Source organism: Sebastes fasciatus, chromosome 3 (genome assembly GCF_043250625.1).
Source record: "Sebastes fasciatus isolate fSebFas1 chromosome 3, fSebFas1.pri, whole genome shotgun sequence".
Lineage (NCBI taxonomy): Eukaryota > Metazoa > Chordata > Actinopteri > Perciformes > Sebastidae > Sebastes > Sebastes fasciatus.
Window position 1 is genome coordinate 11,733,196 of NC_133797.1, and position 19,921 is coordinate 11,753,116.

The following is a 19,921-nucleotide window of genomic DNA, read 5'->3' on the forward strand; positions in this document are numbered from 1 at the left end:
AAGAGGACAATATAAGGTGTGGGGAAGGTTGCACCAAGCTGTTGCCTTAAGGAGTTAAAAAAGCCTTTTTATAAAAAAAAATGTTAAAAGAGATTTAAAATTGGTAGTAGAGCTAGTATACCGGGGACACCTTCATCCATATCCCTGGAATAATTTCACACAGTCTATTTTTACATTTCTATCTTCTTAGTTATGTGAAAGAACAAAACAAGAGAAATATATTAGAAATTAGACATGTATTAAACATATTTGCAGATTCTAAGAGTTATAGATTTGTTAGATTATAACTTAATCTATGAACGATTATATTGTAGATTTAAAGCTGAAGTAGATAGAATTCGAGAAAAAAAAAGTTAATTTTATAAAACGGTCACTATATCCTGACAGTAGTGCATGAGACAGGTAATCTGAAAAAAAATCATATTCCTCTGTGTCCTCCGGTGCTCCTAATGGCATCTGCAAGATTTCACAGACCGGAGGAAAACAACCAATCAGCTCTGATCTGGAGTCTGCCGTCCAGTTTCTGTCTCTGAGCAGCTGCCAATCCCTTGCAAACTCCGATCAAAAAGTCAAACTAGGCAGCGCTGATCAAATATGAATCAATATTCTGTTACTGTAATGCCTATTTCTCGCCTCAAATGTTTTCAGAAACATCTTGTAGTGCACTGTTTAGCTGTAAATTTAGAAAGTTTGTGACCCGGCAGCCATGTTGAGATCAGTTGAGGAAACACCAAGCACCGCCCACCAACCGGAGCACAGCCAATAGGAACGCTCAATAGGTTTTTTCAAAGCCTGAAAACAGAGCCATGAGGAGGTGCAGAAGTCTAGTTTTCTCTCAGAACACTTGAATTACAATATGCTGAAGAGTTATTATGTTTTTTTTGCTCAATGATGCCAAAAATATTCTGCCTACTGCAGGTTTAAAAAGTAAAATATTATTCGTTGGACTATGAAGCCTTTTGTAAAAAAAAAAAAAATTATAAAATTATACTATGATAATTTAAATTAACGAATCTGAAAACTTTTCACAGACCACACTTTGAGAATCACTGGATTCGGCTAGGAAATGTATAAATTTTGTAAGTTAAATGTGACACCAGAGTTAAAAATAATTTGACTTTTTTGTGATTTCAATAAAAAAAAAAAAATACAGCTATAAAATTGGGCTACATGCTAGTTGAAAGTGGGAAAAAACTAAGGATGCACCGATACCGGATCAGATATCAGGCCGATACTGACTCAAATAGCTGGATTGGTTATCGGTGTCAATGGGGCCGATATAATCAATTTAATAGGTTTATATACTTTATACATTATATACAGGCATTTTAATTCCTGTTTATGTTGCTGCATTAAAAAGGTTTACACGTGAATGGTAATTCCTGTTAATTTTCAAGATTTTTTGCCAAGCTGGTAGGTTATGATTTATTATTTTAATAATAAATATCAATTCAGTAAATGTATATCTATGTATTCATTTTTACATTTTGTTTTATCAAAGTTAAGAAAGTAATGTTTAAGTCAAGCCCGATGTTGCCTTACACATAAAAGAATGATCCCAGTCTCTTCCACACAGTGAGGCATACATCTTATTGATTAAACGATGGTGTTGGATCGTACTCGGTATCGGATGATACCCAAAGCCCAGGTAATGCTATTGGTATCGGGACTGAAAAAGTTGCATCGGTGCATCCCTAGAAAAAACAGAAACCACCATTTAAAATACATGTGCATACGTGGAGATAGGCTACTGTAACACACACAGCCAGCCAACCCATAAACATTTATCAACATGTAGATTCATATCACTGCTGTACTTCCTCTCAAAAAAGGACATGATATGGCAGTATCAACAATGACGCAGTCCTGATTCAGCTTCCAGAGAACACATTTTTCACATGCACAAAACTGTAGATGTTTAGCCTTTTTCTTAAGAATATTTTTTTTTCTTTAGAAAAATGGTAAACAAGAACTTGAACTGAAACAAGAACTTGCATTTAGAGTGGTCACTGGGGGATCAGAATATGTTTTTGAAAGGTTTCATACTGATGTTTTTTTTTATATGAGTAATGTTGTCGTTTTGTCTAGGTGGCTACTTGACATCTTTAAAATCCCACTTTTCCAATCAGTTTTAGTTCAGGAGCTAACTGAAAGCCATAAATAACTGATCATACATCATGCACTATCCATCCATCCTCAATTACAGTACAATGTAAAAACAAAACTATTAGGACCAATGTACAGTAGTTTATCAATACTCCATTTCCATTTCTGAGGAACTAATGACTTTCAAGACAAGACAAGAGAGCACTCAACCAATATTAGCAGCCTATTTCTGGATAATGCCACTCAGTTTATGAAAAATAGCCGGTATTACATATTCAACGACTCATATCTCCACTCAGGCGTTCACAGGTCTTTAAGAAATCAAAGTAAATCTCCGCCAGGATGCTGAAAATGAAGATACATTTGTAAATAGCACTTCAATTCTGCGAAGAAATGACTAATATTTAGACAAATGTAATCATACAGCTTGTTAAGACGTAGTAAGGTGAGGTTAAGAATTGTGTTTTCAGGATCTATTAGCATTTTTTCATTCAAAGGAGCTCCAGATGCTTCATCAGCAAAGGCTGGATAATAGAGCACGATGTGTTTCTTATTATTTCATGCCTACAGTACTGATGAATGCAAGCTCTTGATGAGAGGCAGCATCCTGCATATTGTGGAAATACACCAGTATAAATGCTCATTATACTTGTGGCACATAAGCAGCGGTGAAAAGTAACTAAGTACATTTACTCAAGTATTTGTACTTTACTTGAGTATTTCCATTTTCTGACATTTTACACTTCTAAGGCAAATATTGTACTTTTTACTCCACTACATTTATCTCTCAGCTTTAGTGACTAGTTGCTGTGGAGATTCAGATTATTAATACAGAATATCAACAGAATGTACAGTATTACACTGCTCAAAAAAACTAAGGGAACACTTAAATCACACATCAGATCTTGATGAACGAATCATTCAAGTTGAAAATCCTTACTGAGAACAAAATTACGTAACAACGGTCGATGGAAACCGAAATCATCAACCCATTGAGGGTTGGATTCAAAATCACAGCGAAAATCAAAGAAAAAGAATTTAAATCACAGTCTGTATATGTAAATTTCATCACAGCAACTCATAATGTGACTCAGTAGTGTGTACAGCCCCCGCGTGCCTGTATGCACTCCCGACAACGTCTGGGCATGCTCCTGATGAGTCGGCGGATGGTGTCCTGGGGGATCTCCTTCCAGACCTGGATCAGGGCATCAGTGAGCTCCTGGACAGTCTGTGGCGGTACTTGGCACCGTCAGATGCACCGATACATAATGTCCCATAGGTGCTCAATTGGATTTAGGTCAGGGGAACGTGAGGGCCAGTCGATGGCATCGATGCCTTCGTCATCCAGGAACTGCCTACGCACTCTGGCCACATGAGGCCAGGCATGGTCCTGCACCAGGAGGAACCCGGGTCCCATTGCACCAGCGTAAGGTCTGACAATCGCTCTGAGGATTTCATCCCGGTACCTAACAGCAGTCAGCGTACCGTTGGCTATGACATGGAGGCCTGTGCGACCCTCCAAGGATAAAGCTGTGAGCACAGGTCCCACTAGATGACGTCGGGCCCTCATGCCACCCTCATGGTGTGCATGTTTCTGACAGTTTGGTCAGAAACATGCACACCAGTAGCCTGCTGGAGGTCATTTTGTAGGGCTCTGGCAGTGCTCCTCCTGTTCCTCCTTGCACAAAGGGGCAGATACCGGTCCTGCTGCTGGGTTGATGCCCTTCTACGGCCCTGTCCAGCCCTCCTTGTGTAACGGCCGGTCTCCTGGTATTTCCTCCGTGCTCTTGAGACGGTGCTGGGAGACACAGCAAACCTGCTTGTGACCGCACCTATGGATGTGCCATCCTGGAGGAGCTGGACTACCTGTGCAACCTCATTGGGCTGCAGGTACCGCCTCATAGAGAAGAATCTGTCAGGAAGGATAAGGAGAGAGCAATTGTCTGTGGCCACCACATGCAAAACCATTCCCTTTTTGGGGGGTTGTCTTGCTGTTGCCTCTCCACTGCACCCGTTGTCACTTTCATTTGCACCAAAGCAGGTGAAAGTGATTCACAATCACTTGTGCGTCCTAAATGGACAGATTGATATCCCTGAAGTTTAACTGACTTTGTGTTATACTGTGATGATGATTAAGTGTTCCCTTCATTTTTTTGAGCAGTGTATATCTCGTCTGGCCTGGTAGCACCTCGGGGTCCCCCAGGAAGAGCTGGAAATCGGTGCTGGGAAGAGGGACATCTGGAATTCCCTGCTTAGCCTGCTGCCCCCGCGACCCAGCCCCGGATAAGCGGAAGAAAATGGATGGATGGATGGATGGATGTTAATGCATCAGTAATTATAATAATCCAACAACAGAACCTAATCAGTGATAATGTAACACTCTGAAAGAGGCCATTCTGTATAGGTACAACTTGTATTGCTGCCATGAGGACAGACACCCCTACACACCTATGTGCATGTCTGACTCCCAGATAAGCATGAGTGGACCAAAGCCGTGTGTCCCCAGGAATCCTCCGCACATTGCAACGTTGGAATGAGAGGGAAGCCAATACTGCAGATTCACTCACTGTTTGGTAACTGTTAGAGCTTCCTCTTTCTGCAACCGTTTCACCATGCAGCTGCACCGAGCTGATACTGTATCAGCCCAGAGATCATAGCTGTGCATGGGTCACACACACACACACACACACACACACACACACACACACACACACACACAACTGACAATACAGTGGTGCACAAACAGTGAAACAGAGGAATATGGATGACTGACTGTCCACAAAACACCTCTTTCCCAGCTCGTCTCTCTAAGTTTTTCCATTTTAGAGGGGATTAGGTGGATGTGTGGTGGTGGTGATGGAGGGCAAAAAGAAAGAAGAACCATCTATTCACTCATCTTGGTTTCGGGCACTCCCCCCTGGCCTTGATATGATATGCAAACAACCATGTTGCTGCAAAGGTCAGTGATTACATTGATTGAATGGAGATGACGGGTAGCATCTGGCCTACCTGTGGATAGAAATCCCATGCTGGGCTGGAGCGCGCACACACACACACACACACATTTTCACACTCATGCACACAGTCCAAACTTTCCACTCAGGATTATCTGCCATTGAACTGCCATCTTAGACCCTCTGCCGGTGTCAAGATGATTGACACAGAGCACATCCTCTTCACCTCAGGTGCAAGAGAGGTGCTCAAAGCTGCCTGACCGACGGAAGGTAACAGAAGTCTAATAATGAGAGGCAAATGGAAGTCTCTCCAGGAATGGCTAATCTTAACGGACAGAGGCAGGAGCACGCGGAGAATAACCTTTCACAATAAAAGGGGGATTACCGAGACACTTCAGCGGCGGAGGAAAAACCATTGCTCGCACAAATAAACAGCCCGAGTGCACTAAGAGCATGCGGCACGCAATTTAATCAAGGGACACTGATGTGTGTAGTAGTTTAAGAAAAATAAAGTTAATCCTACAACAGCTACAAATTGTTCAATTATAATGAGGACATGGCTCTTCACAAACCATCACTTTTCTTCCATCATTTTTACTTCGCCATTATGCACCTGTGTGCTGCCTGAATAGACCCACAGGCCTATCTCATTCCAACACAAAGTGGCATCTGTTAATCCAAAATGTAGCAGCCTGGAGCGCAGGAATGGGCCCAAATATCTAGACTTGAGTACTTCACAGACTTCCAAGTCTGCTGCAGCTACTGCAATCTCATAACAATTGTAACTGCGCTTCTGTCCTCGACTATCACACCAGTTCAGAACTCATTGATATTTAGTTTCTAAGCTCACAGCACCCAGTGGGGGAAAGCAACATTTATTCATGCACTGTGCTTAAGCACACCGTTGAGGTATTTGTGTTTTACTTGAGTATTTCAGATTAAGATTTCACATAAGAAACTAAGGTAATTTTATAAAATGCAAAGCATGCATGCAAAGATTAAAACAGTGGTTCCTAATCTTTCTGGATTCTGACCTCTTATAAAAAAAAGCTGTCTCTCTAATTGTCACAATTCAGTGCGATAACACGTTAATGCAAATTTGTTTTAACACCACTAATTTCTTTAACGCAACAGTTTTAAAGAGTCAAGATATAGAGTGAAGATACTGGCATCATATGAAACTAGAAAACCTATTGAATCCATTGGTGCCAATCACGTCATACGAGCTTATAGCAAAGGAGTTTAAATAATGCTACAAATTTATGCAAAATTTTGGCGAGGAAAAACTGGCATGGCCATTTTCAAAGGGGTTCCTTGACCTCTGACCTCAAGATATGTGAATGAAAATGGGTTCTCTGGGTACCCACGAGTCTCCCCTTTACAGACATGCCTACTTTATGACAATCACATGTAGTTTGGGCCAAGTCATAGTCAAGTCAGCACACTGACACACTGACAGCTGTTGTTGCCTGTTGGGCTGCAGTTTGCCATGTTATGATTTGAGCATATGTTTTATGCTAAATGCAGTACCTGTGAGGGTTTCTGGACAATATTTGTCATTGTTTTGTGTTGTTAATTGATTTCCAATAATAAATATACCGATCAGTCATAACATTAAGACCACTGACAGGTGAATAACATTGATTATCTCGTTACAATGGCACCTGGCAGTGGGGGGGATATATTAGACAGCAAGTGAACATTTTGAACTTTGAACTTTGTGTTGGAAGCAGAAAAAATGGGCCAGCGTAAGGATGTGAGCGACTTTGACAAGGGCCGAACTGATGGTTAGACGACTGGGTCAGAGCATCTCCAAAACTGCAGCTCTTGTGGGATGTTCCCGGTCTGCAGTGGTCAGGACCTACCAAAAGTGGTCCAAGGAAGGAAAACCGGTGAACCGACGACAGGGTCAGACCCGAGGCTCATTGATGCACGTGGGGAGTGAAGGAGAGCTACTGTAGCTCAAATGCTGAAAAAGTCAATGCTGGTTCCGATAGAAAGGTGTCTAAAGGTGGGGCTGCGTAGCCGCAGACCGGTCAGGGTGCATGCTGTCATAATGTTATGGCTGATCGGTGTATATACATACATTTGCATAAAGCAGCATATTTGCCCACTCCCATGTTGATAAGAGTATTAAATACTTGACAAATCTCCCTTTAAGGTACTTCTACTTAAGCAAAGCTTCTTCCACCACCCTTGTGTTTCTGGACTTGTGAAGTAATAATTATGTGAACACCAATAGAAGAGAAGAGAAGAGGAGACGGCTGGATCTGCAGAGATGATCCCACTCACTGGGCATATGTCCTGCTGACAGAAAGCTTCTAAAATTGGACTGCGTTTCCTCTTAGAACAGCCAATCACAGTGCACCTCCAGTCCAGTGAAGAAAAACACATTTACCTCTTATTATTCACGGCACTTGGAGAAGAGGAATCTGAATGGGAAGAGACTCGAGAGGCCGTGATGTACCAGAGGAGAGTTTTGGATGACGAGTGGGTGAAACACGTTAATGTAGCACTACAGCTTATGCCATTTATCAATAAGTGACGTGGTGTAGTTATATTTGATGTTAGTCCAGAGTCAATTTTAAGTCACTCTCAACCGGCAGCTATGTGAAGAGGGTAATCTGATTTTAGTAGACACGTACAGTAGGGTCATTTGATCATAGGGCGCCATCTGCAGGCCAGGGTGCATCTTAATTACTCGCTGATAAAGTCTGGTCAGCCCTAGTCTGAGGGAAATCTCAAACTGTAACTAAAACAAAACACACGTACTACACAAAGTTGGGAAAACAAATGGATCTGGGATAATGGAGCAGAGGCCTGAACTACGAAGCCAGTTCAACATACCCAGGGTATCTTCTCGCTATCTGGCTTAACTAACCCTAACAAAACGCGATCCCTCTAAACGGTCCTGTGACGCTGGTTATCAACTCGGTAATACAACCCAGGGTTTCTCAGTCTGGCCACGAGCACGTTTACATGAAAGGGGCGGTGTTTGCAGCATTACGACCAATCACAGATATGGACAAGTCTACTGTCAGCAGAGCGGCACATTTTACAAACCAAGAGCAAACTATAAAAATAGAAAAATATGTAGAGGTTAAACAAATAATCCAGACTAAAAGTAACACAGTTGCAGCTGCCAAATGCAGGAAGGACAGCTGGCAACAGGAAAATATGTCAGTGTGTGAATGTGTAAATTAGCAGACTTATATCACCGCCCCATCTAGAGCATGGGTACATCTGACTATAATTACTTTGTGTATTCCGTTAAACTAATATGTTGCTTATAGAATAGAAGATTATTATTTATTATCCCCTTTAGGGAGATTGTGGCGTGAGACACCTTTATGCTTCTTTCAGCGTCCCCGAGAAACACTTTGGAGCAAATAAAAAATGTATATAACAACATAATTCAAAGCGGTAAGCAGGCTTACTTTCATGTCTTATAATCACCCACAGCATACATAAAAGTACCGAAAGCAAAGTAGCTCAAGACAAGGCATACAGTCTGCAGGACTGTCAACGCACGACTCTTGATACATTTACTAATGTATTTTTTATTTGCTCCATTTCACACCGTCTGCGATTTTTTGCCGGCATTCCTTTCTGCATTTGTCAGTTTAAACTGTGTTGCTTTTAGCCTGAATTATGACTAACTTATTCGTCTTTGTGTAATATTATTTTACGCACCGAACTTTGATTGGTCAGTAGGCTGTGCACGGGTTAATCTCTTACCTCGACCATAACCTCCGGAGCAGGTTAGGTTTTCAGCATAAGTTACCATGGCGATCTACCCCTGTAAGAAGTGAACCACCATCGTAGGAGTGAAAACCCAGGATTAACCCTGAAGTTACCTCGCTAACCCCAAATCCTGCTTCATAGTACAGGCCTAGGGACTGAGTAGAGTCAATGCAGAGTACTGAGAGTCAGACTCCTATTCAATTCAGGGACAAACTGGCTTTGGAACAAAAGTATTTGATTCTGCTGTTTTAATATTGACGTCTTGACTGGCACGCCAACTCATTGGTTGATATACCAAACAAAACAATACATAACATGTAACATTATGGGGATAAAAACACAACGACCAATACAAAATACACAATTTGGACGGACTGATGTAATGCTGTTACATCATAATCTATATGAATATATCTTCACATATTCTTGTTTCTTCGTGTAGATAAATGTCTTTTAGGACTTTCAGGTTAACAACATTACATTCCTTTATGAGAGAAAATGTACAAAAGTGGCTTTATATTATAAAATATCAGGAGGTTCCAGATAACAGTTCAAGATTTAGGGTTTAAGACCCACAAAGTCAGGAAATGAACGAAGAGATCTGACTGGGGATATTGCATTGTTTTAAAGCTTGGAATGACCTTTATATGTGAGAAAAAATATTTTGTGGGTCCAAGGGTCAGAGGCAAAATGTTCTTAATGTGCTAGCAGCCCCGTTGTAACACTGCAGGTATTTTATCCATGAAGATCATAGTGTTCGTATACGACAATCAAAACAACCAAAAATAAAGTTGTTCAATCCATATTCAGTCTTTGTTTACAGTATAATATTGTTGGTCAAACTAAATGTAATTATTAGAACAAACAAAAGAAGGATACAGGATGAAATACATTTTGGCCTATTCTTTTGTTTAAAAAGAAAAACATTTAAGACAAACACTGAGAACTTGATGGTATCCCAGCAGCCATCTGCTGCCTGGTGTGTACCAGGATCTTATGATGGCCCACTGGGTCATTATAAACAGCCCTAGATAGTCTAGAGCCCAAACACAGACAAGACAACAGATTGTAAATGCACTTTTGCTCTTCGGTGTGTATCTGGATTTGTGTACGTGTAGACAGTAATCCTGCATTACAACATAAGGCTATAACTGTGGGCTACGCACCCAGAATGCACCTGTGCTTGTATGTAATGTGGTGGTGACACCAGCAGGTCCAATGTCCACATGGAACTGAAGTATAAATAAATAATTTGGCATTTATGTAAATTGATTTGGATGTGATTTCTGACCAGTCCAGCTGTATAAGCTGCAAGTATGTCCATGTGTGTCCACGTTGGTAAGCTTAAATCCTGTGATGTGTGTGTGTGTGTGTGCCTGCCTCCGTATATTCAGTTCTTCTTCTTGACATTGGGGCCACGATTGTTGAAGAGGCTGAGCCCCGATCTGCCATTCCCATTAGCCACTCCGCTGACTGTGACTCCGGGCTGCTGGAGCACCTTGTCCAGCGTAGTTTTCTTAATGGCTGCTGGGGAGATGCGCTCCTGGTCTGCCAGAAACTGCAGCTCCCTGCGAGAGGAAGGGAAAGCCTAGTGTTTAGATTTACAGTACAAATGTAGGTGTGTGTATTTCCTTCAGTCATACAACTATAAAGCATGAAGACAGCAACAGACTTAAGTTGTATGCTATGAGATCAGAGTATCTGAATGTTGGAGTGAGGAACACTTGCCATACTAACAGGGTCAGGAGAGAATTGCACCTGAAATATTCATATCTGTTTTTGTAATAAAGAATCATGTCTATTAAGGCTGTCAATGTTAACACGATAACGCGTTAATGCAAATTTGTTTTAACACCACTAATTTCTTTAACGCAACTTGTGATTTTTAGGTTGTAGCAGGCTCAGTTTTAAAGCTGGAGTGAAGATACTGGCATCATATGAAACTAGAAAACCTAAAGTATATATATTGGTACCAACCATATCATATTAGGTTGTCACAAAGGAGGAACAAATATAAAATGTGTGAATAATCTGCGATTACAATTAAATATTTTTATCGATCGACAGCTCTAATGTCGATATAATCCCTTTGTAGCAGATGTTGATGGTCTTGAAAGTAGAATAAAAAAATAAAACATTTTTAAATTTGCAGGTGCGACTGTCTCACCGTGTCCTAATGCACGAAGCCTCCACTGCATTGATCAGGAGGCTGCGGAAGCCGCCGCTCTCCATGACGTGCAGGGCGTGGATGGTGGCGCCCCCTGGCGAGCACACGTTGTCCTTCAGCTGGCCGGGGTGCTGCTCCGAGTCCAGCAGCATCTTCGCTGCTCCCTGAAGAGAAACGGGAACACGACAAAGAGCTTAAGAAGTGGAGTTATATAAGGAACACTGCATTGTTTACTTCTGCATAGACACGCAGGACGGACACAGGGTGCATCCTCAGCAACAGAAATGCTTTTGTCATTATTATATTGCGAGTGGTGCACACATGCATTGTACTGTAGAAACAATTACAAATAAAGTTTCGCCAAGAAATGAAATCTAATCCGACGTACAGACAGTCAAAGATTTTTTTTTGGGGAAGATTTTCCAGGCAGCTTGTTGGCTTACAATAGGCGAGCATGGCTATGCGACTACAGTGCCTTTGGTTCTTGCAGACAAATGTGCAAACCAGAGGAGACACTCAGACCAAAAGTATTTACAGTCTACAACAAATAACAACATCTGAAAAGACTTGCACAGGGAAAAAGCAAAACACAGAACATTGCTCATAATAATACAGAAAGGAGAGAGTCTGAAGTCGCTGCAACGATTGCAAAAACAGTTTTAAGTGAATCGTTTCCAGTAATCTATTTTGACAAATTGAGACAGGGTCAGCATTAACAAGCAATATCTATCATATCTATGTTTATTAATCAGGTTGATAACAGCCAATCACATGCAGAAAACAGCTACAAGTTTTCAATTTTTTTCTTTTTGGCAAGTCAGAATAGCACACAGGGTTTTGCATTCCCAGAGTTTCACCATTTTTACTGAATTAAGTCAGCAGCTATAACACATTAGAAATGCAGCAACTGATCCTATTGTGTTTTCTGCCTCCAAATGCACAGATGACCAGTTGATCAAGGAGACGTAACATTGAGAATAGATGCAGTGACAGAGACACAAAACACACACACAAAACAAAGAAGACAACTGACCAATAGGGCCTGAGCTCCCAGTCTGACGGCCAGTCTTCTGGGCAGACCCATCTTCACTCCTCCGTCTGCAAGAGCATCCAGGGCTGTGAACGCCTTTTATAAAAACACACATGCAAGTACAGTTTTTTTTCCACTTTAGGCAGCAATGCAATCACATCTTTAACACATATACAAACAACATATAAACTAACAGTCTGATTTAACAAGCATTTGAGTCAACAGATGAGTGGTTTGTCCAGCTCTCTTTGCTTCTTCCTTATGATTTGGCCTCCAGTCTGCACAGTATGCGGTAGAAACAGACGTAGACTCTTTAACACTGACATCCACTTGAGTCCAAAGTTACCTCACTACATCCGCAGTTAGGATGGGCAAAATGTTCACATTCAAGCCTGCATTTAAAAATACCTGTTTAAAGCTCAAGTTCTTTGCAGACAGCTGATAAAACCCACAGACACAATTATTCTTAATTTCCTCAACCGCTGCGCACCTTTGCCTGCTAAGTAGGCATTTGACGTGACAGTTTTATAAAGGAGGAATGATAGAGATTTAGAAAAACAAGCATAGCAATATAAGCCATTACCACAGCTGGGCGCTCTCGTCGGTTTTCTAAAGGAGACATTCAGAGAAAAACGTATTGTGATAGAAAAAAAATGAACCCTGGCATGCATTGAACTCTTCTCCCTGCCACTGCTTCTCCTACTGTATGTCTAGGCCTCAAGCCTGAAAACATGTAAAGGCTAGTGTACAGCAAGCCGGTCATTGTTGTGAAATAAACCCTGACAGGGTGATGTGGCGGGTCGTGCATCGCCCTGAAGGGGTTTATTTCACAATAATGACCCGCTGACTGTACATTATCCTGCTTATTACACGGCTACTTACTTAAGAAATCAATAATTTGACACAAAAATGGTCCACAACAGTACAACATGAGAACTGAGTCCATAGCAACGACCTGTTATACATAGCAACGGTCTGTTCTAAAGCAATAACAGATCATAGAACGCCGTGATTGACCAATCAGAATCAAGTATTCAACAAAGCTGAGTAACAAGTAAAACTATGACCAGCCACTGAACGACGGAGTGAGCATGTAGAGGATTTTAAAAGCCAGCATTGTTTTGACCGCTGTGTAACCCAAAAGGACTTGGAGTTTAATCAACTAAATCAATCAAAATCAGTAAAAAATACCAAACATCTGCTGCTTACAGCTTTGAAGATTTGCTTACTTTTCTTAATATCTTATTAAGAACTGAATACATAGAGTGTTTGACTTTGTCAAATAACACCATGACTTTGAGGCTTTGTTTACTTGTGATTGTCATTATTTTAGTTATTTACATAATTAAAAAAAAAGTGATACAAGTGATAGTTAAAAAAAAAAAATAATCGTCAGTTTAAGCTCTGCCTGTGAAGCCCAACAGCTGAAGATATAGTAATAACACAGCACATTAGATCATCCCTACATAAACCAAAGAAGTCCCTGTAGCTCTCTGAGTGCAGAATTTGGAGATAAATTAGATGATAGTTTTGCCGTTTTGTAATGAATCCACTGACTGTTAACATAAAGTTGTAACCACCAGTGTTGCAGCAGACTCCTATCTAGTCTATTTTTAGGTCACCTTTTCCTCTGATGCTGGAGGCCTCTCTCAAACCTGACCCTCCAACTCTCTAAACTCTGTTTGTAGTAGGAGAAAATCAAATATCACAATATTTTTGACCAAATACCTTGATAATCGATATTGCGACAATATTGTAGGGTTAACCATTGGTGCTTTCACAAAATATTTAGACAATGAAATAATCATCAGTAATGTGGATATGATGACTAAATAATAGAACTACAGTAATTCTGACTTTAAAACCAGATTAAGACAACACTGGTGCCAAATTCTGATATCGAGATATCCAAAATCTAAGACAATGTGTAGTCTCATATCACGATATCGATATAATATCGATATCTTGCCCAGCCATAGTTTGTAGTCACACTCCCAGCTGAATGAAGCACCCTTCTTTAAGGTGTAGGGTATAAATACAGCGGCAAGCTTTGGAACGAACTTCCCTCTCTCTTACGGAAACAGGAACTGTCGTAACGTTTCGTAACTATGGTTTCGTATCAGATAGGGGATGTGCAATGGTTCACAGTATTAAGAAGAAAAAGAATATGCAATATATAGAGAAAGTAAAAGTTAAGAATATAACTTACTCCCATGCTTCTGTGGTGGCACTTCTTTTCTTTTTTTTTGTAAACATCTTCTCTTTTTTCACTCTGATGTTAAAGGAGCTTAAAAATCAAATGAACACATCCACCGTTTTCTAGACTAAACAAGGGTAGATTTTAAGCTAAATACAATTTAGTTGTTAAATATCTATTTAGTTTAATCAGTTTACGTATCTACGAGTAGTTGCACAGAACTTATATTTGTACAGAGCGTGTTCCATGACGAACACAAAACACTGTTGCACGTGGCCAATAAGTTGGCATCGATGCAGGCTCGCTGTTGGAGGGTTTTATGAACCATTTCACTCCCGGCTAATTGGTTAGTGGGATGGCACTTAATATGGCGGAGCCTCCACGTGAACTCGCAAACGGAGTGGAAATGGGTATAGGGGGCGGTTTGAGAAAGGCCCTGGGTGTATGCATCACACCTCACATACACCCCTTTGTGACAAACACACAGCCCTGAAGTTACTTACGTAGGCCGGTCCACTGCCACTCAGCCCAGTGACGGCATCAATGAGGTCTTCCTCCACCTCCGTGCAGAAACCCACACTGCTCATCAGCTGCTCCAGTAACTTGCCGTCCTCCACCTGAAAGGAGGAGCACAACATGCTGGTCATGATGTGGAAGAATTAGTCAAAGCTTAAGGTCTAGTTCAACCTTTCTGTGCAGCTTTTTGATATTTTTTTATCTGAAAAAAAAATGACATCCTAAAAACAATTTTTTTTTTACTATCTACAATCCCTCCACTTTACCTCTGCATGTGTCCCAGTGGCGTACACTGTAGCTCCCTCTCTCACCACCACTGGAGTATTCGTCATACACCTCATGACTTTAGGAGCTGGACGGTACTGAGCCAGCTTCTGTGAAATTACAAAAATGGAAACACAGGATAGGTGTGTAGAGGAGGCAGGATGTAAAACATTGTTCTTTTACATGTGTGGAAGAGCGCCAGAACAGCTCGATTAAACCTAATCTGAGATAGGGAGGAGAACAGAAAGGCTTGAGGAGAAGACGGGAAAGACTAGTGTGGCTAGTTTTGACTAAAAATTATCATATAAATCACAAGCAGGTTAAAACAACACCATAAAGTGTACACTAGATTTGGGTCAAGTTCTGGCTTTGCCGGTCCGGTGTACGAGCTTAGTCCGGTTTGACTTTATGCCAACCAGCTGAACCAGCATTTGTCATTATGACACATTCTGGCAAATTAAAAAGTAGCCAGTAGGGATGTCAATAATTAACCGTTTAACCGTTTACCGACATTAAACATTTTAACCGATTAACACTATCGGTTAGAACGGTTAAAAGAAATGTTAATAATTAACGCAAAAGCTGAGCGGCTCGTCACTGTAAGGAGAATAGCTGGTCCACCTTAACAGCCCACCTTAAGAGGCGGAGCCGGAGTTGCAGGATACAGAAAGTTGGCTCCAGTCTCTCCATGGATGTATTAAAAGAACAGCTCCAGCTCGCTTGAGCGGAGCGGAGGAGTTGTAGTCTCGTATCATTTATTCACCGACAAATAAACTGTACACACACTGCTACACCTACGTTCACAGCTATAAAGCCACCAACAACCCCACACTCACGGCCGCGCTGACAGACTGTACGTGTGTGCCGGCGGCGAGCGAAAAGCCCCGGCAATGCTAGAGCTGCTAACGTAGCACAAATATACACAATGTTTGTTGGACACTCGCTAAAGTTATGTCGGGCAGACAAAGTATCGCAGGCACACAGCTGACAACTTGCTAAACTAAATTAAATGTGCGGTGGACACTTTTACTGGGAAAGTTGCTGCATGTCTGCGACACTACACGCAGAACCGTGGCTGCTAAGTTAACGCTCCTGGACGGGTGAACTGGGCACTCAGTTGTCTGTTGTGCTCAAACACTGCAGCTGGCACACCGCTGCATGCGAAGCACTAATCTTGTCGGTTAACGGTTAATAATAATAATGTTAACGAGGGTCGGTAATCGGTGACATTTTTTTCCTCCAAAATTAGCATCCATAGTCGCTTCATGGGCTCTCAGCCTTATTGAGTTCCACTCGGGAGCAGCTGCAGAATCAAGTGTGACAATAACAACAATAATCCTGTAATAATATCAAACTGGTTTGAAAAATTTTACACTGGCCCAACCCTGGTGCACACTACAGATGGAGTCATCTAGAGCAGATTAATAACTCTGAAGCTGACCTTCTCTATGGAGCTGATGGTGACGCCAGCCGCACAGGAGACTATGAGATGACGGTCCTCGATGTCTGGCCCAATCTCATCCAGAACGAAGGGGATGATGTGGGGTTTCACAGCCAGGAAGAGCACATCGCTCTTATTGACGGTCTCTTTGTTGCTAGTCGTCAGGTTCACCCCCATTTTCTGTAGAAGAAGAGGAAAAGGAAAATAGTGATGTTGAACAGAGAGAGGGTGGGGTATGGGGGTAAAAACATGGATGAAGGCAAACAGGTGTTATTACAGCAACATGCACACATCATAAGCTCTTGGACAAGCCCACGCTCACACCAATGTTTCCATTTCGTTTAACAACACACAGCAAAGCAGAAACTTGTCCTCTCACCCTCAGCCCTGACACCGTGGGCAGATCAGTGTCTGGGCAGCTGGCTGTAATCCTGTTTGTGGCAATCACACCTGGGGAGGGAGACAGGAGGAAGTGGAGAGTGAGCTATGAGGATGTACAATGAGAAGGGAAATGACAACTGTAAGATAAGACCTTATTTATCCCCAGAGGGAAAATTCACATGGTACAGCAGCACAGGGAACAGCCTAGGGGAGGCAGGCAACAGATAAAGTTCTATCTAAAGTGAACACAAAACAAAAGAAATGCAGGAAAGGACATTACAAAGCCATTAACGTGTAATAAATTACTCAGACTGTGTACAGCATTTTTGCACAGCTGTGCAAACACAGTAATGAGTCTATTTGTGCAACTCTGCAGGCTTTATTAAAGTGTCCCCATGAAATGAAAAATACATTTCCCCAGTTTTAATCCTGTGTCAATTGTTCATTTATCTCTTGTTATATGCCAAATATATGTCAAAAAAACAGTATCATAGTATTTTTTACATCAAAATCTGATCAAAATCTTTGTATTTTCTCTTCCTGTAAATGTAATGTAAATGGTTTCAAATGTTTGATGACTCATCCTGCACTCGAGGGCGTTTACAAAACTTCATCCAAGACTTTGGGTGACTAGCTAGCCAATCGTTTGTGGATCGAATCAATATAGATAGGTGAAGTCCTTCCCCTTCCGGTGGACCACCATGGGACCTTATTTTGGAAAAATATGAACGGTAGTCAACAGAGAGACAAATATTTTTGGGATCCTGTTTGAATTACACCATGAATCACAGATGTTTGTCAATTTTAAAGATAATTTTGCAAGTCAAGAAAAGCGCAGTTTGTTGAAGTATAAGACTGTACGACTGTAAAATACGTAATTAGAAAGACTACACACCCAAAAAAAAGTGACATAAGTGACATCGCTCGCTGAAGCTACGATGCCTGTGTGTTTGGTAGTTGGATGAACTTACACAAGCAACGGGTCTCGCTTGTTCTTTCGCTTCCCGGCTGATAAAAAGACAAGGAGTCGCTGGATAAAACACACCGGGTAAGATAACGGTTCATTTGTGCGTGGTCATAGCTAAGTTAGCTAGCTAGCTAGTGTTGGTGACGTATATTGTGCAAGACAAGAGATGTAGTCCACCGAGCGGTTTCACACAAAACTAAATGATACTACGACAAACTGAGACTTTCTTGACTTGCAAAATTATGTTTTAAATTGAAAAATAGCATATGTGCGATTCATAGCGCAATTCAAACTCATCATACGTACGTATATATTTATATTTAAACGTAAAATATTTGTCTCTCTCCGTTGACTACCTTTCATATTTTTTCCAAAATAAGGTCCCATGGTGGTCCACTGGAAGGGGCGGGACTTTGCCTCTCTATATAGGGTTCGTGTAGCTGTGATTGCATTTTTTTTCTGATGCACCCCAAAATCAGTTGACATGGGTGCATGATTTGACATCAGTGAATTTAGATTTTGTAAGAGGCAAATATTTGCACAATAAAGAAAGTGGCCTCACCTGCAGCCATGAACCCTTTCACCAGTGCGTGAGCCAGCTGGCCCGCTCCAATGAATCCAACACTCATCCTGTCAGATGATGATGACGATGACGTGGCGTCTTTGACCTGTACAAACAGTCACAAAGCTGCTGCTGACTGTCATGCATTTCAATGTACCACATTTATGCACAATATATGCTTTTCAAATGTTTACTTCAGACTAATTGTGGATCCAGATTTAGAGATGTTGATCTAGAGAGAAATCCTGGAGCTGGTCCACAGACAGTGACTGATGAAACAAACACCTCCTCTGACACTTAGCAGCACCCATGGGTGGTTTTAGATAGATAGATAGATAGATAGATAGATAGATAGATAGATAGATAGATACTTTATTGATCCCGAGGGAAATTCAAGTTTCCAGCATCACAGTTCCATAGTGCAAAACATGTTAGTAAAAAGGTTAGTAGTGCAAAGTACAAATTACAAAAAAATATACCAGATATAAAAATACAAGGAGATGAAGTAAACTGTTAAAACTGAATATAGTGCAGGGTAACAGCTGTGATACAGGACTATTAAAAAAGTGAGTATAGTGCAGAAGAGACTGTTAAAATGAGTATAGTGCAGAAGAGACTGTTATAATGAGTATAGTGCAGGGTAACTCCAGTATCTTAGTCTATGAAAGTGCACTGTGTGCATTATTATATGGGTATATGTATTGATTTACAAGTGTGAATGTGAACTTGCTCTACATTCAAATAAAGTTAATTTGCATTAAACAAACATAACTTTGTGAGCCAACAGATTGAGTCTCTAGTTCAGAGTCAATGGGTCCTTTAAGGTTAATCTAATGTCATCTTGATGAAGTCTAATCTCTTGATCTCCAGCTCAGTTTGTAAGGGTTTTGTTCAAAACAGCTGGTTTATCACAATGTAAACTCTGGTTCACTGTTAAGATAAGTTAACACTGTCTAATGTTTGTGAACAAGCTGTTATTAATGTATGCAGTGCTAACATTGGAGCTCCACTTGATGCTGATGGACAATGATAGCTAACAGCTAGCCTGTCCTCTGTTAGCTCTGCTAGCTCTGTTAGCTAGGCTTCACAACCACAAATGAATGAAAAACACAACACACTGAGATAGTTACCTTTCTCTAAATGCTCAAACTGAGGTTCCTGGGTTGACAGGTGTGAGTTGACGACGTGACGGAGTGAGTAAAACACAGAAAACACTACTTTCTGTGTCAACGTGGCTTCCTTCTTACTCAACCAACCCCCATGTGCACCACAGCTGTGACGGACAGCGACACGGGCCAATCAGGACAGAGACGCGCTGAGCTCCTGACCAATGAGGAGCTAGATTGCAGCATGTGGGCGGGGTTTTGTGTCGTCGCGCCCAGTTGCATCAGTCAAGTGAAGCCGGGTGAAGCTGCAGCTGACAGGGAGAGTATGTAGGTCAACTATAGGAAGAGGATGAGGTGGAAAGATGAACATTACTTATACTCATATTTCACAGCACTGAAGCTAATAACAAAAAGGTGGAAAAAAACTAAACCCCCAGATTTTATAAAATGGTAAAGTGTAATTCAAGAAGTAAAAGTTATGGAAAA

General features: G+C 41.2%; 1 protein-coding gene across 1 annotated transcript; it reads right to left on the minus strand.

Moving 5' to 3' along the window:
* Positions 1-9,037: 9,037 nt before the first annotated feature.
* Positions 9,038-19,623, minus strand: LOC141764044 (pyrroline-5-carboxylate reductase 1, mitochondrial-like). The gene is made up of 9 exons (XM_074628951.1): positions 19,460-19,623; positions 18,330-18,435; positions 16,799-16,869; positions 16,420-16,599; positions 14,981-15,088; positions 14,702-14,815; positions 12,005-12,097; positions 10,972-11,135; positions 9,038-10,372 (listed from the first exon to the last, which is right to left on the minus strand). Exons 2-9 carry the CDS (start codon positions 18,394-18,396, stop codon positions 10,195-10,197), a joined length of 975 nt encoding a protein of 324 aa, XP_074485052.1. The 5' UTR covers positions 18,397-18,435; positions 19,460-19,623; the 3' UTR covers positions 9,038-10,194.
* Positions 19,624-19,921: the final 298 nt, after the last annotated feature.

Excerpts from the sequence above, each read along its gene's own strand:
- LOC141764044 (XM_074628951.1), bottom strand. The coding sequence starts at position 18,396 with ATGAGTGTTGGATTCATTGGAGCGGGCCAGCTGGCTCACGCACTGGTG. Across the intron at positions 11,136-12,004 it reads TGGGAGCTCAGGCCCTATTG|GGAGCAGCGAAGATGCTGCT; the intron begins GTCAGTTGTCTT and ends GTTTCTCTTCAG. Across the intron at positions 10,373-10,971 it reads GCTTCGTGCATTAGGACACG|GGAGCTGCAGTTTCTGGCAG; the intron begins GTGAGACAGTCG and ends TTCCTCTCGCAG.